Source organism: Varanus komodoensis, unplaced genomic scaffold (genome assembly GCF_004798865.1).
Source record: "Varanus komodoensis strain SLA01 unplaced genomic scaffold, ASM479886v1 scaffold16, whole genome shotgun sequence".
In the NCBI taxonomy this organism is placed as follows: domain Eukaryota; kingdom Metazoa; phylum Chordata; class Lepidosauria; order Squamata; family Varanidae; genus Varanus; species Varanus komodoensis.
Window position 1 is genome coordinate 15,154,330 of NW_025335468.1, and position 18,142 is coordinate 15,172,471.

General features: G+C 40.5%; 1 protein-coding gene across 6 annotated transcripts in view; it reads right to left on the reverse strand.

The window, feature by feature from the left end:
- DENND5A (DENN domain containing 5A) overlaps positions 1–18,142 on the reverse strand; it is an 89,110-nt gene that overhangs the window by 4,665 nt on the left and 66,303 nt on the right. For 3 of the 6 annotated variants that reach the window (XM_044425951.1, XM_044425959.1, XM_044425952.1), the window contains 7 exons: positions 15,774–15,902; positions 12,697–12,818; positions 9,039–9,184; positions 7,076–7,194; positions 6,043–6,224; positions 1,655–1,737; positions 275–398 (listed from right to left, as the gene is read on the reverse strand). In XM_044425951.1, coding sequence (XP_044281886.1) covers positions 275–398; positions 1,655–1,737; positions 6,043–6,224; positions 7,076–7,194; positions 9,039–9,184; positions 12,697–12,818; positions 15,774–15,902 — 905 coding nt within the window. The other 3 variants (XM_044425953.1, XM_044425954.1, XR_006414298.1) reach the window with 3 other exon arrangements.

Below are 18,142 nucleotides of genomic sequence, written 5' to 3' on the forward strand. Positions count from 1 at the left end.
TAATTGTTTGTGTAAGCTGCCTTGAATGCAACTTTTTGGTAGAAAAGTGTAGTATAAATCAAATCAAATAAATCAAATCAGGAAGACCAAATTTCTAAGTGAGCATATAATATTCATTTCAAGAAAGTGCAGGAATGGTTACATTTCTGATACTAAATAGGAGTGGAAGTCAATTATTCTTCCTGTTAGCTGTCATTTTACAGTGGGGTCCATTCTTCTATGTAGAAAGTAAGCATACAGAAGATTTCACCAGACATAGGCTCTTTATACTTACCTAAAAAGTCCCAGATAAATACATTTTTGAAAAGCCTGGGAGATTTAAATCCATGCTGAAACACCTGCTCAAGAGCTGAAACAAGCCCACCTTCTCCACAAAGCAAAGCTGTCAAACTGCCTCTCTGCAAACAGAATATAAAATAGTATTTTATTACTAAATTCTTACTAAATATACTATGAACAGATCTGTCATGAACTACTGTGTCTAAAGTTTTATAAATACTCAGTAACTGCTTAATCTAGGATACCAGTATGTGCTTTGATTCAGTTTATCAGTTAGTGATGTCTATCAGAGTCTCAAGAATAAGACTTCAACAGCAATCAAACCTTACAACGGTTATAATTTTATAATTGTTCTTTTCTACCATCCAATTATAGGAGGCAGTGGAGGTGATTAATCAGTGTCTGGCATCATTTCCAAAGGAGAACAGGGTAAACAAGTTGAAGCTTAGCCCACACAAGTAGAAGGTAGTGTTAATAAGGGCTTCTGACCGTCTAGGAGAGGATGCATATCCTACTCTGGATAGGATTTAACTCCTCCTTGAAGTAGTAAGAGCATACACTTGTGGAACGAATACTTCGTCATAGAGAAATTCATGGAGGAGGAGATTGTCCATGGTTATATGCCACCTCTAGTAGCAGAGGCAGTCTGCTTACGAGCATCAGCTGCTGAAGAACTTGGGCAGAAGCCTGCTATTGCATTTGGATCCTATTTGTAGGATTCTGTGGGCAGCTGGTTGGCCATTGGATGAACAGAGTGGTGGGTGTTTGGTGTGGCAGCAGTTGGCAAAAGTGCTTTTTATCAGGTTTTTCTGATTTAACAGTTGAAATATGTTAGAAAAGGCAAAGCTGGTATCAGTTATATGCTTTGTTACTTTGGAACTATAATGTTTTCTAACAGAACTGCCTTTAAAAATAGCTCAGTTGGTTCAAAATGCAGCAGGCAGACTGCAATATGGTAGTTACCTTTGTTTCCAGGTACAATCAGAAGTGTTGGAATTAGACCTAGTTCTAAGACCTGGAACCAGGAATGAGGGACTGAGTGTGGACTGCAGGAGTGCCCTTAACTCCCATATGCAAATTCCTTGGTCCCCTTCTATTGTATTCAAAGTAATCTGTAACCCGTGTTAATCATGATTAAAAAGAATTAAGCCCATGGTTCCAATTTTCCTTGAGAATTCTGATTAAAATGGGTATGCATGATAAACTGAGAAGCAGAATTATATATTTGGCCATATACAGCTTAACTGCCATCTATGACATTTTTCTGAACCACCATTTCTTTCAGTACCAACTGTTGACTTTCATAGCTTGTACATATACATATCAAGGATGAAATATTATCAAGCTTGTTATTGCTAAGAATGGCAATTCTGACCTCTTTCTCTGGTTTGTGGAAGTGTTTGACAATTCCATTTACTGCTTCACCAATGGATTCTTGTATCTGACCTGTGTTTAACTCTGTACAAAAGGGAAAACACTTATTTTTTTAAAACCAACAACACAATAATTTGTTTTTCAAATAATCCACAGGCAAATCAAGATTAAAAGTATCTTTCTAGGTTGGGAGTAGAAAAAATTATCCATGTTATTGTTGTAGCATTTTGCTTTGTAATAATGTGCTGTATCAGCTTGCTTGCTTGTTAGTTACATATATGCAATATATAAATTTCAAGGTCACCTTTCAGTATCACTTTCCCAGGGTAATGCACAATCAATAAATTACAATATAAACAAAAACAAAAATAAAGAACAAAAACCACACCGATAAAACTGAAACCATATATGTGCAATACTGCACTTTCCTGGACAAATAAAGAAGCCTTTGCATGGTGCCAAAAGGACACCGTGGTTGGTGCTGGGTGAGTTTTCCTTGGGGGGCATTCTGTATATGAGGCATATCAACTAAAAGGCCTTTTCTGTGCTCACTACCCATGCAAACTCAGATGGTGCAGGGAGCCAGAGAAGGGCCTTAGATGAAGAACATGAGATTCAGGCAAGTCCATATGGGAGAAGGCAGTCCTTAGCAGCCAGGTCCCAGCCTATTTAGGCATTTAAAGGTAACAACCAGCTTTAGGGTAGTAACCCCATCCAAGAAAAATTGAGCCCCATACTCTCTGATCAGATAAACTACCTACCAACAGTGTCTCCATCTTGCCAGCATTAATCTTCAATTTTTTTGGCCCTCATTCAGTCCACTACTACTCCCAGTCACTCATTCAACACTTCCACTGCCTCATCTGGTTCTAATAAAAATAAGAAATAGACTTGGGTGTCATCAGCATATTGATGGCACATGATCACATATCTCCAGATGACCTCACTGAAGATGCTAAAGAACAGGATATGACTTCATGAAGATGTTATAGAACAGGAGATAAGATAAACTGCTGAAGGACCCCACAGCATAAATCCAGTGGAGTCAAGTAGGAGTCTTCCATCTTCTGGAATCATTCTTCCAAGTAGGAGCAGAACCACTGAGACATGGTTCCATCAACTAAAAAGCCCATCCATAAAGATACCACGGTACTCTCTCCCAGTACCCTTAACAGCATAGGTCATTATTAGGGTAATTCCCATGCTGAAATGAGGTCTGAAATCAAATTGAGCTGGATCCAGATAATTGGTTTCATTTAACAGTGACTGGGCCTGCATCAACTATCAACTTGAGCAACTTGCTCAGGGAGAAATGCATGATCGACCAATATAATATAAGCAAAAACAAAGCAGGAAGTACCAATTACCTCAAGGTGGCCTCCCACCCTGATTACGCTTGTGTATATACACGCAAGTGCATGCAACTCAGCATGCAAGAAAAAAATGTCTCCCTCCCCAGGAAGCAGCATCTTTTCTTGGGCTAGGCACCTTCACTCTGTGAAAAGCAGGGGGAAAAGGTGCCTTAGCCAAGAAAGAGCAGTCAGCAGAATCATTTCCTGGACATACTACCCCTTTTTTTCCTGCTCTGCAGGGAGGGAGGTTCCCATGCAGAGCAGGGAATTGTAGTTGCCTTGTTTTTCCCCACTCTTTACTCTCATTTCTGCAGAAAACAACAGAAAACAAGCAGAGCCATAGTAGAATGGAACCCTGCCCCTCCCCACACCCAGCACAGAACCAGCAAGTTGGCAAAGAAGAAAGGGTAACTAGCCTCTTACAATATGCTAGACCAACATGGCATTGAAGCCATGGTGGCTTAGCATATTGTCCAAACCCAGCTTTCCCACTCAATACAGGATGGCCACCTCAACAACCCATGGATTGTTCCAGGACATTTTAGTCTCCTCAAGTTTGGATGACACAACAAGATCAGGTAAATCCCCAAAGCCTACAGAGTCACTTGGTCATTGTGGCAGGAAGTTGTGCCAACATACGCCAATGAAAGACACTCAAAGTGTTCAAGCAGCACGTTCAGCAGTTATCATTGGCTTCTCTGCTACCATGCACTGGTTCCGAATGTCCCACCTGAGTCTGGACTACAAGTCGTGCTCCCTGCTGCTGGTATTCACTGCACACTTTCCACTGAAGCCCTTGATTAAATGGTACATAACACTACCAGTGTCTATCTCCTTAAGTGCTGCACCAGGTTTGAGTGGTTGGCACACAGTAAACAGTGGCTTGGCCCACCCCACCCTCTGTTGCAGACCAGTGGCCACTCAAGCAATTGCAGAACAAGGCATGTTCTGCTAGGTTTCCCTTGAAGAAAGCTCCTGCCCACCATCATGGCAATGGAGAAGCCACATTCTGAGTCTCCCCTCTCTGCTGGGCTCTGAGTATATGTTACTGGGCCTTCCCTGTGGGGTGGAGGGATGATCCACTTTCTGCTGTGTCTCCCCCAGAGTTGGTCCAGTAGACTGCAGCTCAGATCCCAACAGTGACAGGTTGCTTGCAAGCAACCCATCACTTCCAAGGTTGCTGCCACTCTCTCCAGCTGCAGTTTCAGCCCAGCAGCACAGAACAGCCGGTCCCCTACTGCTGCAACAAGCCCGTTCAGCTGGGTATGGTGGCAGGCAGCACGCCCTGCTTCAGTCTACCTGAATATAGGCTAAAGTGTCATCGGCTCCCCCATTCTCCATCTGGAACCCCTTGTTAGGCCATGGCATGGAAAATGAACACCTCAGTAGTTAATGCAGGGGTACTGAAAAAAGGGTGGGGGGCCATACTTTGCCCAATTATCCAGATCCACAATTTGCCCAATCATCTGTTGGTCACATCACAAACCGCAGGGCAAACAAGTCACACCCTATAGCATTCTATGTGATGTGGCTTGTTGTGTCATCCAAACCTGTTTGTTCACCAAGAATCCTTCAAGCATTCTTACAACCCAGAGGTTTCAGGGTTCAAATAGATCACTAAATGCGCTAGATTCGTTTTGAAGTTGAGCAGAATGTTCACATATTCCTACAAACAGTTGCCCATCAGCTTCCAGTGGTAAACTGTCTTAATGGGTCTATCTTTCACCTCTGTAGGGGGAAGTGGCAACTTTAAGTCTAACTCTCATCAATCAATGATGCCCAGTCTCTCTCAACAGACCAGTAAGAAGTTCAAACACACACAGTGCAACTTCACTTGCACAGAGAACTTGGAGAAGAATCTTTAACATTAAATGTTAATGTTAAAACATTTAGCTTAATGAATATATAGATTTCATCTAAAGTTGTACACATTATTTAAAAACATTTCAAACTTGCCCTTCATCCTAAGATAACAGGGCAGCATATAAACAAAACATAGCAGAAGATAATCCAACAGCCCCCAGACAACATCGCAGTGAAAATGCATAAATACAGAAGAACAAATAAACAAACTGGCATAATACATTAACATGCCTGGAGCCTGGGAGAATAGTAAAGTTTGAATCTGGTGCTGAAATTATAGCAGTGGTAATGTCTGGCAAGATTCATGGGGGGGGGGGCATTCAGTAATAGATGTCACTACAGTGGAGACCCCTCAGTCAACTATAAGCTTTCCCTGGCAAAGGAACCTGGACAAAAGCCTCCTTTGAAGATCTTAAAGGTATGTTGGCATAAGAAGAGACACTCATTCCGGTTATCCATATTTATGTATTTGCCTTTTGTAATATAGAGGTTTGGAATTCATACACAGTGTTACGATGGGATCACCAAGCAAGCATATAGGAAAGTGAGTCAGAGCTATGCTATTCAGCAAAATGTGTCTGAAAGCTAAAGGGAAAATATAACATGTTGGGTACAGTCTTTGTTTAAAACAAGACAACCTCTAGCAGTAAGCAGGTTCTTATAGCTTCATATAATCACAATTTGTTAATTTAATATATAGATTGGATGAACTATTTTCCCTCTCTCCTCAGTCAACCAGTATATCAAAACAATGTCATTTAAGGAGTCCAATGCTGATTCAAGACAAGTTCTATTGCTCCACTATTCCACTTTATCTTAATGACATGAGGATAGAAATTATTTTCCAGTTACAATTATGAAGAGTATTTTAGCTTTTTTGAGAGGGAACAAGAGGGACCTGCAAAAAAAATGTTGCAGTGCAGAGTACCCCTGTTCAGGATTCAAGCCATGTCGTTTTCCAGTATAATCCATTCTATTAATATATCCAGTCACCATGAGTTGACAAGTTCTGTATTTTTGGTTTTGACTGGTTTTCTAATGTTTTGTAATCACTTGCTTTATCATTGTTATATGTTTTAATTGTAAACCAGTCAGAGAGCCATGCAGACTATGGAGTGATATTAAAATATCACAAGTAAATGCATGGTACTGAAAAGAAACAACGATCACTTACTTGGTTTGTTGTTTGGTGATATTGTAACAAATCTTCTGATCATGCTTGGGGATTGCTGCAAAGGAGGTGTTCTGCACTGTCTTTCATCCACCTCAGTATGGGATGTCAGTAATTCTCCTACCAGGATCCTTTCTAAACTGCCATCATCCATCCCTTTTCCAAGCCACCTCCCACATGGAAACCTGAGGAAATGAAATAAGAAAAATAAAGCACTGTGCAGGTCTTCTTTCCAGACTTTACTATGATCATAGTAGCTGAGATGATATCCATGTAACCACAATCAGTCTTTACTGCCAGTTCACTCTTCCATTTGTGTAATAGGGAAAGCAAACCAGAAAGTTAAATGTAGTTCCCCCTTGTGTGCTTATTTCCTAACAAGCCAGGATTCAGAAATCATCTCTAAGCCATGATAATTAAGTTTATTTCCTGTCTCAGCTAATATAAGGCTATCATGGTTGATACACAGAACAGGGAACTTCAAATCATGTTCTGTTAAATATTTTGTGATTATGCAAAAAGTTTTTCGTAACATTATTATTTACAATTATTACACTGTATTTACATCTCATCTTTTTTCCTCATGCAATGAACCCAAAGCAGTTTACAAGGTTCTTCTCTCCTCTATTTGATCCTCAGAACAACCTTGTGAGGTAGTTTAGACTGAGAGGCAGTTACTGGCCCAAAGCCACCCAGTGGGTTTCATGATTGAGTAGTAACTAGACCCAGATCTCCTGAGACCCAGCCCAACACTCTTAATCACAACACCATATTGGCTCAGTAGCTGATCTAGTCCAGTAAGAAAGAAACAGAAAAGATTAAAATACCCATTTGACTAGCTGGTGCTTAAAATTCTGGAAATAAAATTGGTCACAACTTTTTAGCACCCTTCATTGTTCACAGCATGAGTAAGTTGATTTTTATAAAGAAATGAGATATTAACAGAGTCACTATATTTACTGCAAACTAACTTGCTCTAAGATTTTTTTTTTAAATCCTCTTCTATAAACCATGAAAAAGCTGAAACAATGCTTACTTGTATGTGTGACCTGTTACTTCATTTCTGACCATAACATACTCCACTAACCACTTAGCATACAGTCCAGAATTGTCATGCCCTATTTGTACTGTGGTAAGTTTTCCCAGATTCTGACACTGAAAAATAGAAAAAGAAAGATACATCTGCATGGTCAAAACAGAAATAAAACTTTAATGATTAGAGCACTAGTATATAAACCTGGCACTCACTAAACACAGCAATGCTACATTTCAGAGCAAGAAACAGTTCTGAAACCAAATGTTTTGGTAACTTCCAAAGCAAGCCAACTGGAAATATACAAAAAAGGAACAATTTTCACTTTCTGAGACAATATATTTTGATGGTAATGATTGTCTACACTAGTTTGTGGGAATCACACAAAAATAAACTTTTCAAAAGAATCTTCTGATCTTCTCTTTGCCGCTAAGCTAGAAAAAGGAAGGGGAAGGGGGGCTCATTCATATAATGCTAACCCAGGGATTGGCTATTTGTGGCCCTCCAAATGTTTTGGCCTACAACTCCCATAAGCCTTCAACATTGGCTATGTTAGCTGGGACTGATGACAGTTGTGGGCTGATGCATCTGGAGGACTACAGATTGCCCACCCCTGAACTAAACTGAATTTAGTATGCTGTCTGAGTAAGACCAAAGTAATTCAGACTTGCTCATCTAGTAGGTTTAACATGCATTTCTAGTTTCAGGGATTCAGGCATTAACGTAAGATCTCCTGGAAATTTCAGTGAACAGGATGCTAGGTAACATTTTATGTAGAAAATGTCTATATAACATGAGGAGGCAGTCCTCATACTATGAATTTCCAAGTTACAAACAACCCTACTTATGAACGAACTGCTCTAAAAAGCCTATAAATTTTTCAAAATTACTGCAGAAAATTGTCATCTCCATAGAGGGAGAGGAAGCAAAGGGGTAGAGAGGAAGGCCTCCAAAGCATACCTTCCTGCCTGGTCCATCCAGGGAGGGAAATCTCTCCGGCATTTCCTTGCTGCCGAGAGGAAGCACTAATAAGTTTGGCAGGGGGCTAGAGATATTCATGGATTTTCCACTTTTGTGGGGGTCCTGTGCCCCTAACCCCCCACAAATATGGAGGGCTGACTATATGTGATTTGACTTACCTACAAATTCAACTTAAGGATGAATTTCTGTTTTCTTAGGAACAGAACACATTCATAATCCAGGGACTGCCTGTAATTCATTTACTGAAATATGTATTGCCTTGTTTAATGTATTACTTAATTTCAAGTACTATGGTAAGTTCTGAATGCATAAAAGAATCCAAGTGGGACTTCAAATACTTATTACAATCTTTGTGTCTTGAGATAAAAGCACAAACAAGTGTCACTATGCAAAGATAAGAAATCTTATCTTTTGCAGCAATCCAGGACCCTGTTATTTTATATGTGACTCTGACTGATCTTCAAAGGCTTGCTGTTGCTAAGAGAAATATATTTTGTGAGGGTAACAGGTCAAGTTAATGGAACAATGGGAATAGAGGTTTGCTCTTTTGGGTGTGGGTAGGGAATGAGGGGGAATAAACTTGCTGTTAATTGTTTAAAATGGCTTATTGTTTATTGTTTAAAATCTCTCTCTCTCTCTCTCATATGTGTATATGTTTGTATGTCTATGATTTTTATAATGTATTTTGAAAGCTTTAATTTTTGTACACTGCCCAGATAACTTTTGCTTTTGGGAGATATGAACATATAATAAATGAAATGAAATTAAAAAACAGAAGTACAAATTTTACATAATAGCTATCATGTCTCATAATTTTCCATTTTGGTATCCTCTGTACAAGCCTTAGTCAGGCTGGTACCCTTCCAAACAGATTTCAGTTCCCAGTATTGTGACCATTGGTGGTGCTGGCTGACATTCATGGGTGATGAATTCCATCTGAAGACAACCAGGTTAGGGAAAGATGCTCTATGCCATTAAGCCATACCTCAAACGTCATTTCCAATGTATTCCTTGGGATCTGTAGGACACCTGTTTCACCTAGCTCTCCTGAAATGCATATCCATGGATTGGCTGTGAACATTGAGCCACCAAGTTTTTTGCTAGGAACAATCAGTATATGGTATGGAATCACTGTAAACACAAGAAACAACCTGGCTAAATTAAGTAAGTGTCCAAATGCAACTACCATTTATACAGAAGAATATAATTACCTTTTATACAGAAGAATAAGAATCTGAGATATTGTACTCTTATTAAATATTCATGCAAAAATAAAATGCAAAAGAAAATGTTGTTTATTAAAATTAGAAATTTTAAGTGAAAACTTATGGAATAGGGCTAAACATTTGCTACATTTAGTGATAAGAGTAGAAAACCACACTTCTTATTTATAACCAACCAGTAAGCCTATGTTTAGCAAACACACTAACATCTGATTTCATGCTGATTTTACTGGTGGGTCCAAAATTAGACAGTTTGAGAAGCACTGCATTTAAAGTCCTGTTTAATAGCTCATTTAACAATTCCAAGTAAGAGGGGAAGCCACAATTATATTTTAGATTCTGGGTGAAATGAGAGAATTATTCAGGCTAACCTAAACAGGCATCTGTTCCACAGTAAAACCTTTATAGCATAATCCAATCAACAGAGCAAGAGAAATATGGAGACTTTCACTCTTGCATTCCTCCAGCTCTGCATAAGATGCCTGTAATCAGAGAGCTTCTAGCAGTCCTCTTGGATTGTGCCCTAATATTTTAGTCTAATGCTATAGTCTAATACAGTCTTCACCTCTCTGATATGGCCCCTGCTCCTCCCAGAATATAGGTAGCTATAAGTCTGTTTCACATATTGTATGCAGTATGTTCAGTATCCCATATGAGCCTGCCAGGTTCTTCCGATCTGGAGAGGTCCTTCTTTCAAGACCATCACCTTCAGAGGTGTGCTTGGTGGTAAGAGCAGGCTCTTTCAGTGACTGCTCCCTCTCTGCTGCCCTTCTGTTGTCAGGCAGAGACAGCTGAGAGGGCCTTTAACCTGTAAAAAGGTCTGTTGGGTAGGGCAACATTTTTAATAATAATATTTTCTGTATATGTCTGCCTTCCCTGCCCTGCCTGCCCAGGTTGGAGAGGTAGCAACTGTTCTCCAGAGGCTGGACCCTACCACTAGTGGCTATTTTATGGAGCCAAGACCAGGACAACAGTCTTGGGCAGCAGCTCAAGGGTAGTGCTGAGGGGCATTGGCAGGGGAAGAAGACAGTCTCACAGCAGTTGCTATTGATCAGCGTAGAGGTGTAGCAGCTGGTTTGTCTGGTGCCTTTATTGTTTTTATCATATACATTTTAATTATGTATTTGGATGACTTTGGGGAGCAAGCAGGATCCCCCTTTACTGTGGTCATGGGCAGGGGAAGGTATGGTGTTGGGGGACTGAGGAGCTTGACTGAGGACAAGCTAGCTGAGGAGAAGAGGAGTTAGATATATCACAGCTATCCCCTCTTCTGGTTTTTCCTCCAGCTGGATGATTCCTAGTAGCCTTACGCACCTACCCTCCGATCTGGTGCTGCTGTTGAATGCCAGGTCAGCCCAGAATAAGACATCCCTGATACATGACTTGATTGTGAATGAGGGGGCTGACCTAGCTTGCATCACTGAGATAGGGGTGCATGAGCTGGGGGGTTACTCTTTCTCAGCTTTGTACCTCTGCGTACTTGGTACAGGACCTGCAGTTACTCAAGGGTCTGGGAGGGGGGTAGCCATGGTCTATAGGAATACGATCTCCCTCTCTAGGCTTTGTGTTCGCTTCAGTGTGGGTCTTGAGTGCTTGTACCTGGTGCTGGGTGCTGGGTGCTTGAGACAGATTAGGGATTCTGCTGGTGTACCACACACTCCTCTGCCCTTCAGATTCCCTGCCTGAGCTGAAAGAGGTAGTCTTGGACATGGTGTTGAGGATGCCCAGGATTATGGTTCTGGGGGTTCTTAGCTTCCATGGTGAGGGTGCTTTATCCGGGGCAGTTCAGGACTTTGTGGCTAGAGTGCAGCTGGAGAAAAACTTGTGCTGAGTCTGAACACAGGCTAGAGCTCATTACTGAGCCTACTGTGTGGCAGTGAGGGTGGCAAAGAGACAGTTCTTTTCCACCAGCATTGCATCTTCTCAGTGTCATCCAGCACAGCTTTTCTGAGTAGTCTGTGGCCCATTGTACACTGGATTAGAGAAAGAAATTATGGAGTCCTCAGTAGCTCAATGTGATGAATTTGCACACCACTTTGGAGATAAAGTCACTTTACTCATTATGAATTGGACACCACAATTAATGCAGTTCCACCAACAGAGCCACTGAGAGCATCATCTGGTCCAGTTTTATTAGATGAGCTTCATTATTGAGGTCTGAGGATGTGGACAAGGTGCTTGGCCAAGTCTGGCCAGCCACCTGTGTGCTCGATCCTCGCCTGTCTTGGTTTATTAGAAGAGCTAAGGAAGGGATTTGGGTCCAGGAGGTAATAAATGCCTCCCTGAGAGAGGGAATGGTGCCAGTCTCTTCAAAAGAGGCTGTAATTAAACCACTCCTTAAGAAGCCTAACCTGGACCCAGAGGATATTAACAACTATAGACCAGTGGCCGACATCCCCTTCCTAGGCAAGGTGCTTGAGCTGGTGGTAGGTGAACAGCTCCAGGCACTCCTGAAAGAAATGGATTATCTAGATCAGTATCAGTCAGGCTTCAGACCTGGTTCTGGAATGGAGAGTCCCCTGGTTGCCCTGCAGGATGACCTGTGCTGGGAAAAAGACAGGGGGAGTGCAAGCCTATTGATTCTCCTGGACCTTTCAGCAGCTTTTGATACCACCAACCATGGTATCCTTCTGGATAGGCTAGCCAGGCTAGGAGTAGGAGACACTGCACTGCAAGGGTTCTGTTCCTACTTGACTGGCCAATTCCAGAAGGTGGTGCTGGGTGAATACTGTTCTGCACCATGGCAGCTTTGCCATGGAGTTCCGCAGGGTTCCATTTTATCCCCTGTGCTATCTAACATCTACATGAAACCACTGGGGGAGGTTATACAGAGGTATAGACTGAGGTACCACCAATGTGCAGATGTTACTCTGTTCTATCTCTCTTCTTCACCAGGCAGTGTCTCAGCATGGTAATGGATTGGATGTGGGCTTCCCCAGAGGGTTCCTCATTACCTGAAGCAGATCTTGAAGGTGGGGGGCTCTGCAGGGAGAAGAGGAATCTCTTCCCATTCTCATGACAGAAACCAATCCGTTAGTGAACGAAGGTAACTGGATGTCAACTCACTATTACCTCTCAAAAGGGGCATTTATTATATCTATCTTCTGCCTTTTTCCCTTTCAAGGAACTCAAAGCAGTTTACATATTTGCCTCCTCTCAATCATATCCTCACAACAACAGTTCTGTGAGGTAGGTTGGGCTGAGAGTCTGTGACTGCCCAAAGTCACCCAGTTAGCTGCATGGCTGAATGGGGACCAGAACTGAGATCTACTGAATCCCAGTTCTACACCATACTGTATTGACAATGGTAGTCTCCCACCATGAAATGTCCAGAAAAAATTATGCCAAAACATTTTTTTAGTTTTTACACTGTCATAGGACTTTTTGTTATTTTTTTCAATGATGAAAAGTTATACTTACAGATGGTTGTAAAAACATTGGTAAAGCAAAAGTAATCAACAGCATTGAAGGACAGAAGATGATAAAGGAACTGCTCTTTCTCATCATCACAGCGGAGGAAAGCATAGCGTTTGTAAAGTTTTCTGATCCAAAAATGAAAAAATTGCTCTGTAACCAGGCTTTCAGGCAAAGTGCTTCTAATAGGCATATTTATATAACCAACATATAAAAATTACAGTATAAATGCACGAGTATAGTATTGTTTTCAGCCTCCTTACTCCACAAAGGTTTTATGCACAAATATATCTTCTGAACTGTTTCAGTTATGAATAACATTTCACTTAACAACGCTTGTTTGGTACATCTGTGTTATACAAAAAGGATGAGGTTTGGAGTGTATTTTAGAAATACAGAAGTGGTGTTTCTAAGGAAGGTTCTAAACCCATGCAGAGATGTAAACTGTTCAGAAATGTTGAATCAATTGGGAAAAAAACTGATTTTTGCTTCAGAAACAAATTATGGGGGAAATTGAAATATGCTAAACTCTTACTCAGAAATAAAACAGACTCAGTTTAATAAAGCTTACTCCCAGGTAAGCACACATAACATTATAGTCTTCATAAATAAATGCCTTAAGGCACAATCAGGTATGTTGGGATTTTAGGATTTATTTTTGCCTAATAGTACATAGGATTGCAGTCTTAGTTTTTTAAAAGCAAACATGCAATATATTCAGTAATGGGGAAAGTACTGCAAACTTCTCCACGCTATGCTACCTTAGCACATACACTATATTCTGCTGTTGAGATGCCAAAATGAAAAGCAATGAAAGCCTTGTTTGTTCCCTGCATGAAAATGACAGCAGCATTGACTGCCATGCTGCATCGACATGCAGAATTGCATATTGGATTTGAGCATGTATGTGTCTATTGTATACACAGGTTTTTCAATCCTTCAGATTTCTTAAGGGTGCAATCCTATGGCATGTTTAGACAGAAGAGGTTCTACAACTTCCAGCATTCCTCAGCCAGCTTTCTTTTTTTCTATCTATGCATGAGATAGTGTCCTAAATGAGGTAATGTGTTTTTAGAGCTTTCATTGCTGCTGTTTTTCACTCTGGTTTTAATCTGGTTTAAACTTTTACAGTTTTATATTATATCATGTTGCATTTTAAGGTTTTAATTTTGGCAACATGATTAGGGAGATGTGGCTTTGGGGCAGTATAGAAGAGCAACGATAAATAAATAACACTATTTATCTCTAGTACTGCAGATTGTTGTTCATAATATAGTACACTATACATTTTATAGTATACACTTTACATTTTGAGTAACAATCATGCCCTTACAAGAATTTCATTCATGTCAAAAAAAGCCTTTCAGCGAGTTATGTCCTTCAACATTTCATTTTCTTGTTGAAAAAAATCCCTGAAAAAGAATTGGAAGGATACTTTCTTCTGATTTTTGTAGGTACAGGGAATTTATGCTGTTGCTAGGCTAACTTTTAGGTGCATTTTTAGGAAGAAAAGCAGCTACAGCAAAGATTGTTTCTGCTCTACCCACTGGTTATATAATGCATGCAATTATGGGATTGATATCAAGATTTAAAAGTTAAGAAAAGTGCTCTCTGTTCTGGGACACCATATGTATTTCTTGTATGGCCATGAACTGAATAAACACTAACAAGCACCACACTATGTGGTCTGCGCTGTACTGACTGTTGGACACTTGTAAACTGTACAGTTCATGACATTTGTACTGTGGGTGAATGCAACTTCTGTCTTGGTGCTTGCACTATGTCAAGAGCAGTGTCTCCGGTAGACTGACTTACACCCTTTTTTCCTCTATAAAGAACTTTTTCTCTTGAAGGTCAGCTTAATTAACAACAGAGCAAAGACCTCAATAGGTCTTAGACTCCTTATATTCATGAACTAAAGATTATTCCTTGTCAGCAGTCTAGCAGCTACATTTGCACCAGCTATGTCTTCTGGATTGTTTTCAAGTATTAAAGTATATTCCAGTTATCCACATATGAGGTTACTAGAGCATGAGTCATGGTAGCTGACTCTAGAAACAGCTGTAGCCAGGTCTTCAGTGCTGAAAATGAATTGAGGAATGCTTCTAGACCATGGGTCCCCAAACTTTTTGAATAGGGGGCCAGTTGAAAGGTGCCAGGGATGGGCGTGGGCCACTAAGGTGGTGTGGGCAGAGGGCGTGGGCCAGGCTGGGGGGTGCGCGCATGTGTGCGCACATGCAGAAAGGCAGGGGCATGCATGCTCAGAGATCATTTTCTCCCAACAAGTCCAAAACGATCTCCTTGTGAGCAAGCCGGTGCCTCACCATGCACGCATGCACATGCATGCGTGGCAAGCTATGGCGGGCCTGATCAATGGGCATGGCAGGCTGGATCCAGCCTGCGGGCCATAGTTTGAGGACCCATGCTCTAGACTATGGCACCTTCTCTTTCAAATGGAATGCTACTCCATCAAGGAAAGGCCACCTACACTATTACCAGGACCAAGAACCTATAAGATCTCCATCTTGTCAGGGTTCATTCTAAGCTTACTAATCCATATTAAATTCATTGCTGTCTCCATGCAGCAATCTAGCACCTGCATGGCCTCACCTGAGTCCAATGAGAAGGAGAAATAGAGTTGGGTGTTATCAGCATACTGCAGACACCTTGCCCCAAATCCCCTCATGACCTCTCCCAGGAGCTTCATACAGATATTTACAAGCATGTGGGGCAGAACAGAATCCTGTGGGACGCCATAACGTAATTTAGAACAACTCAAACACAAAGGACATTTTTGTGTTTTAGGGAGTGCAATTTAACTTTTTCATTTTTGACATTCTGACCTTGATAGCTAACCAATTTAAGGCAACATAGAAAATGAAGGATTATACCCAAATCTCAATGCAGCCTATCAAACATCTTTATTTCAAGCCTATACTGTTTCTTAAAGAACTATCAGACTCAGCCAGTATATGTTGCATATTATTAGCTTTATTAAAAACTTTGGCAAATCTGTTTAAAAAGAAATGCAAACCAGCAGGTCTCAATTAAGCTGAGTAGTTCTGCATGTTACTCTAACTTACTTTGTGAGTTCATGATCTGAGAGAAGGTGTTTCAGGTGTCTGGAGAGTAATTTCTTTTCCATGGAGAGCCGAACCCAAGCTCTGGCCTTACCAACATCTGTTTTGATCTCACTAATATTCTGGATATGCCTGAAAAGGAAGAAAAGATTTCAGTGTTAGCATCTTAACTTTCATTGTATTAGTGAATTAGTTTTGCAAGAATGTAAACTGTTAAGGGAAATGATTGTCTGCACTATTCAATTGTTAAAGAAGGTTTTAAAAAAAAGCACTTCTTGTTGTTAAGGTCCATAAACAATTGTAAACCAGCCTGTTATCTTTTTTGGAAATATTTCCCAAAATGTCTGCTCAAGCTCACAAGATTAACTGAGAATCAGTAATGTTGTAATACAATCATTTCACAGAACACTAAAGGTCACACAACACTACACCTTTCAATCAGGGGTAGGCTCAAGGTAGATCTCCAGCTATCAATTTTGAACTTCAGCTGTTAATATACCTTGAGAAGATGGCCAGAGGTTAGGAATGCTAGGAGCTGAAATCCCAAAAATCTGCAGATCTATTTTCTGTTCATCCCTACTCTAGATTACCATTTTTTTAAATTCACATCTACCTGATTCATGTACAATAACCCTCCAAGCTGGTGTTTGCTGGGACTTACTGTTGAGGTAGGCTGACATTCAAAGTGGGAACATATGCTTGAGGGGAGCAAAACAGTACTCCCTCCCTTGTTTAATATTACTGCACTCCATTGCTTCTGGTTCAACTCATTTCTAGTATGAACTCACTTCTAGAAGTTCAACGAGTGGGGGAAATTTAATTCCCTTTGTGCATATGTCCCATTCTGTGTTTTAAAGATACCAGCAAACCACAACAGCAGAAGAAAATATTCACAAACAATAATAAAAAGTATTCAAAGTATGTACAGCAGTTACTAGGGAACTTGGGCAGGAGGGTGGTGCTGCACTTGTGTTCTGCTTGTTGGTTTCCTCTGAGCAGCTGGTTGACCAGCGTGTGAACAGAATGTTGCACTAGATAGACCCTTGGTGCAATCAAGTAAAGTTCTTATTTCTTACTAACCAATAAAAGGTATGTTAAGAGGGGCACCCCTTTCTTTCCTCAAAATAAGTACCCAGTTGAGATGGTCATGTCTCATGATAAGTGATCTCACCTCACTTAGGAATGAAACATAACCTTACATCTTGAACAATATGTATTCTGGTAGTAATGATTAAAAGGAACAGTAATCTGTTCTATTTTCAATAGCCAATTGTTACACAATAAGCCACCACATTGTGACATGAACATGTCATGCTTAGAAAAGTAGAGTGACCTGTTAGAGATGTAGGAAATGTTCAGCAACCATGAATCAACAATAAACTTTGTTTCCAGAAAAGAAAACAGTATTAGAAAGTTTCAAGCAGTGTTACATACACTATTACACTATTATCTTCGGTTTCAGGATTCTACAGGTTGGATCTAGGGCTGAAAGAATGGGATGAACTGAAGGATTCCTTCCCATCCCCAGCTTCTTCAGTAGTTTCCCCACATGCCTCACTTGTCAGTCAGGGCAAAAGTGCCATGATGAGCTGCCCTGAGACACTGTAAAGGGCGGGATACTAAATAAATAAATAGTATGCAGTGACATGGGGGAATTGCTGAAAATTGAACAGGGATGACTTCCACATCTTCATCTTCCCCCAAGATGGTTCATCTGAGAACCTTCTTTCTCAGGTTCTCATGCCACAGCCCACCCAATTCAGCGGGGGTTTCTGACTCATGGAAGACTAAGGAGAGTGCCCTAGGGGCTTTCAGAGGAAAGTGGGAAACTGAGCTTCAGGCCAGCCCTTCTACCAGCAGTTCTCTGGATATAACCCATATAATGGAAGGCTGTTCCCTCTCCACTGGCACTTGCTGAATGTGTTGTTCTGACAGGAGAGGATATATTAGTACACCTGACACATTAGAATTCATACACTGATGAAAAATGCTTCCACAATGTAATGTAATGTAATGTAATGTAATTTGATTATTATAATATTAGAAGGAATTATATGATCATCATAATGTTACAATATTATAATACAATGTCACTTCCCAAATGACACTAAGGAAACAGTCTACAAGGAGAGTTCTGAATTATTTGAATATTGCCCAATAGCATAATTAATCTGTTACTGCAGAAACACAGGTACTATTTAATATATCACGAGTAGATTATTACTAGAAAAAGCAATGCCACAATCTGTGTACAGTACTACTGAATGAATTTCACAATACATTTTACTGGATCTTGCATTTAGAGGGAACATGCAGATACCTCAGAAACTAAAATTATAATGTGTTTATAAGCAATGACAAGTACAACTAAA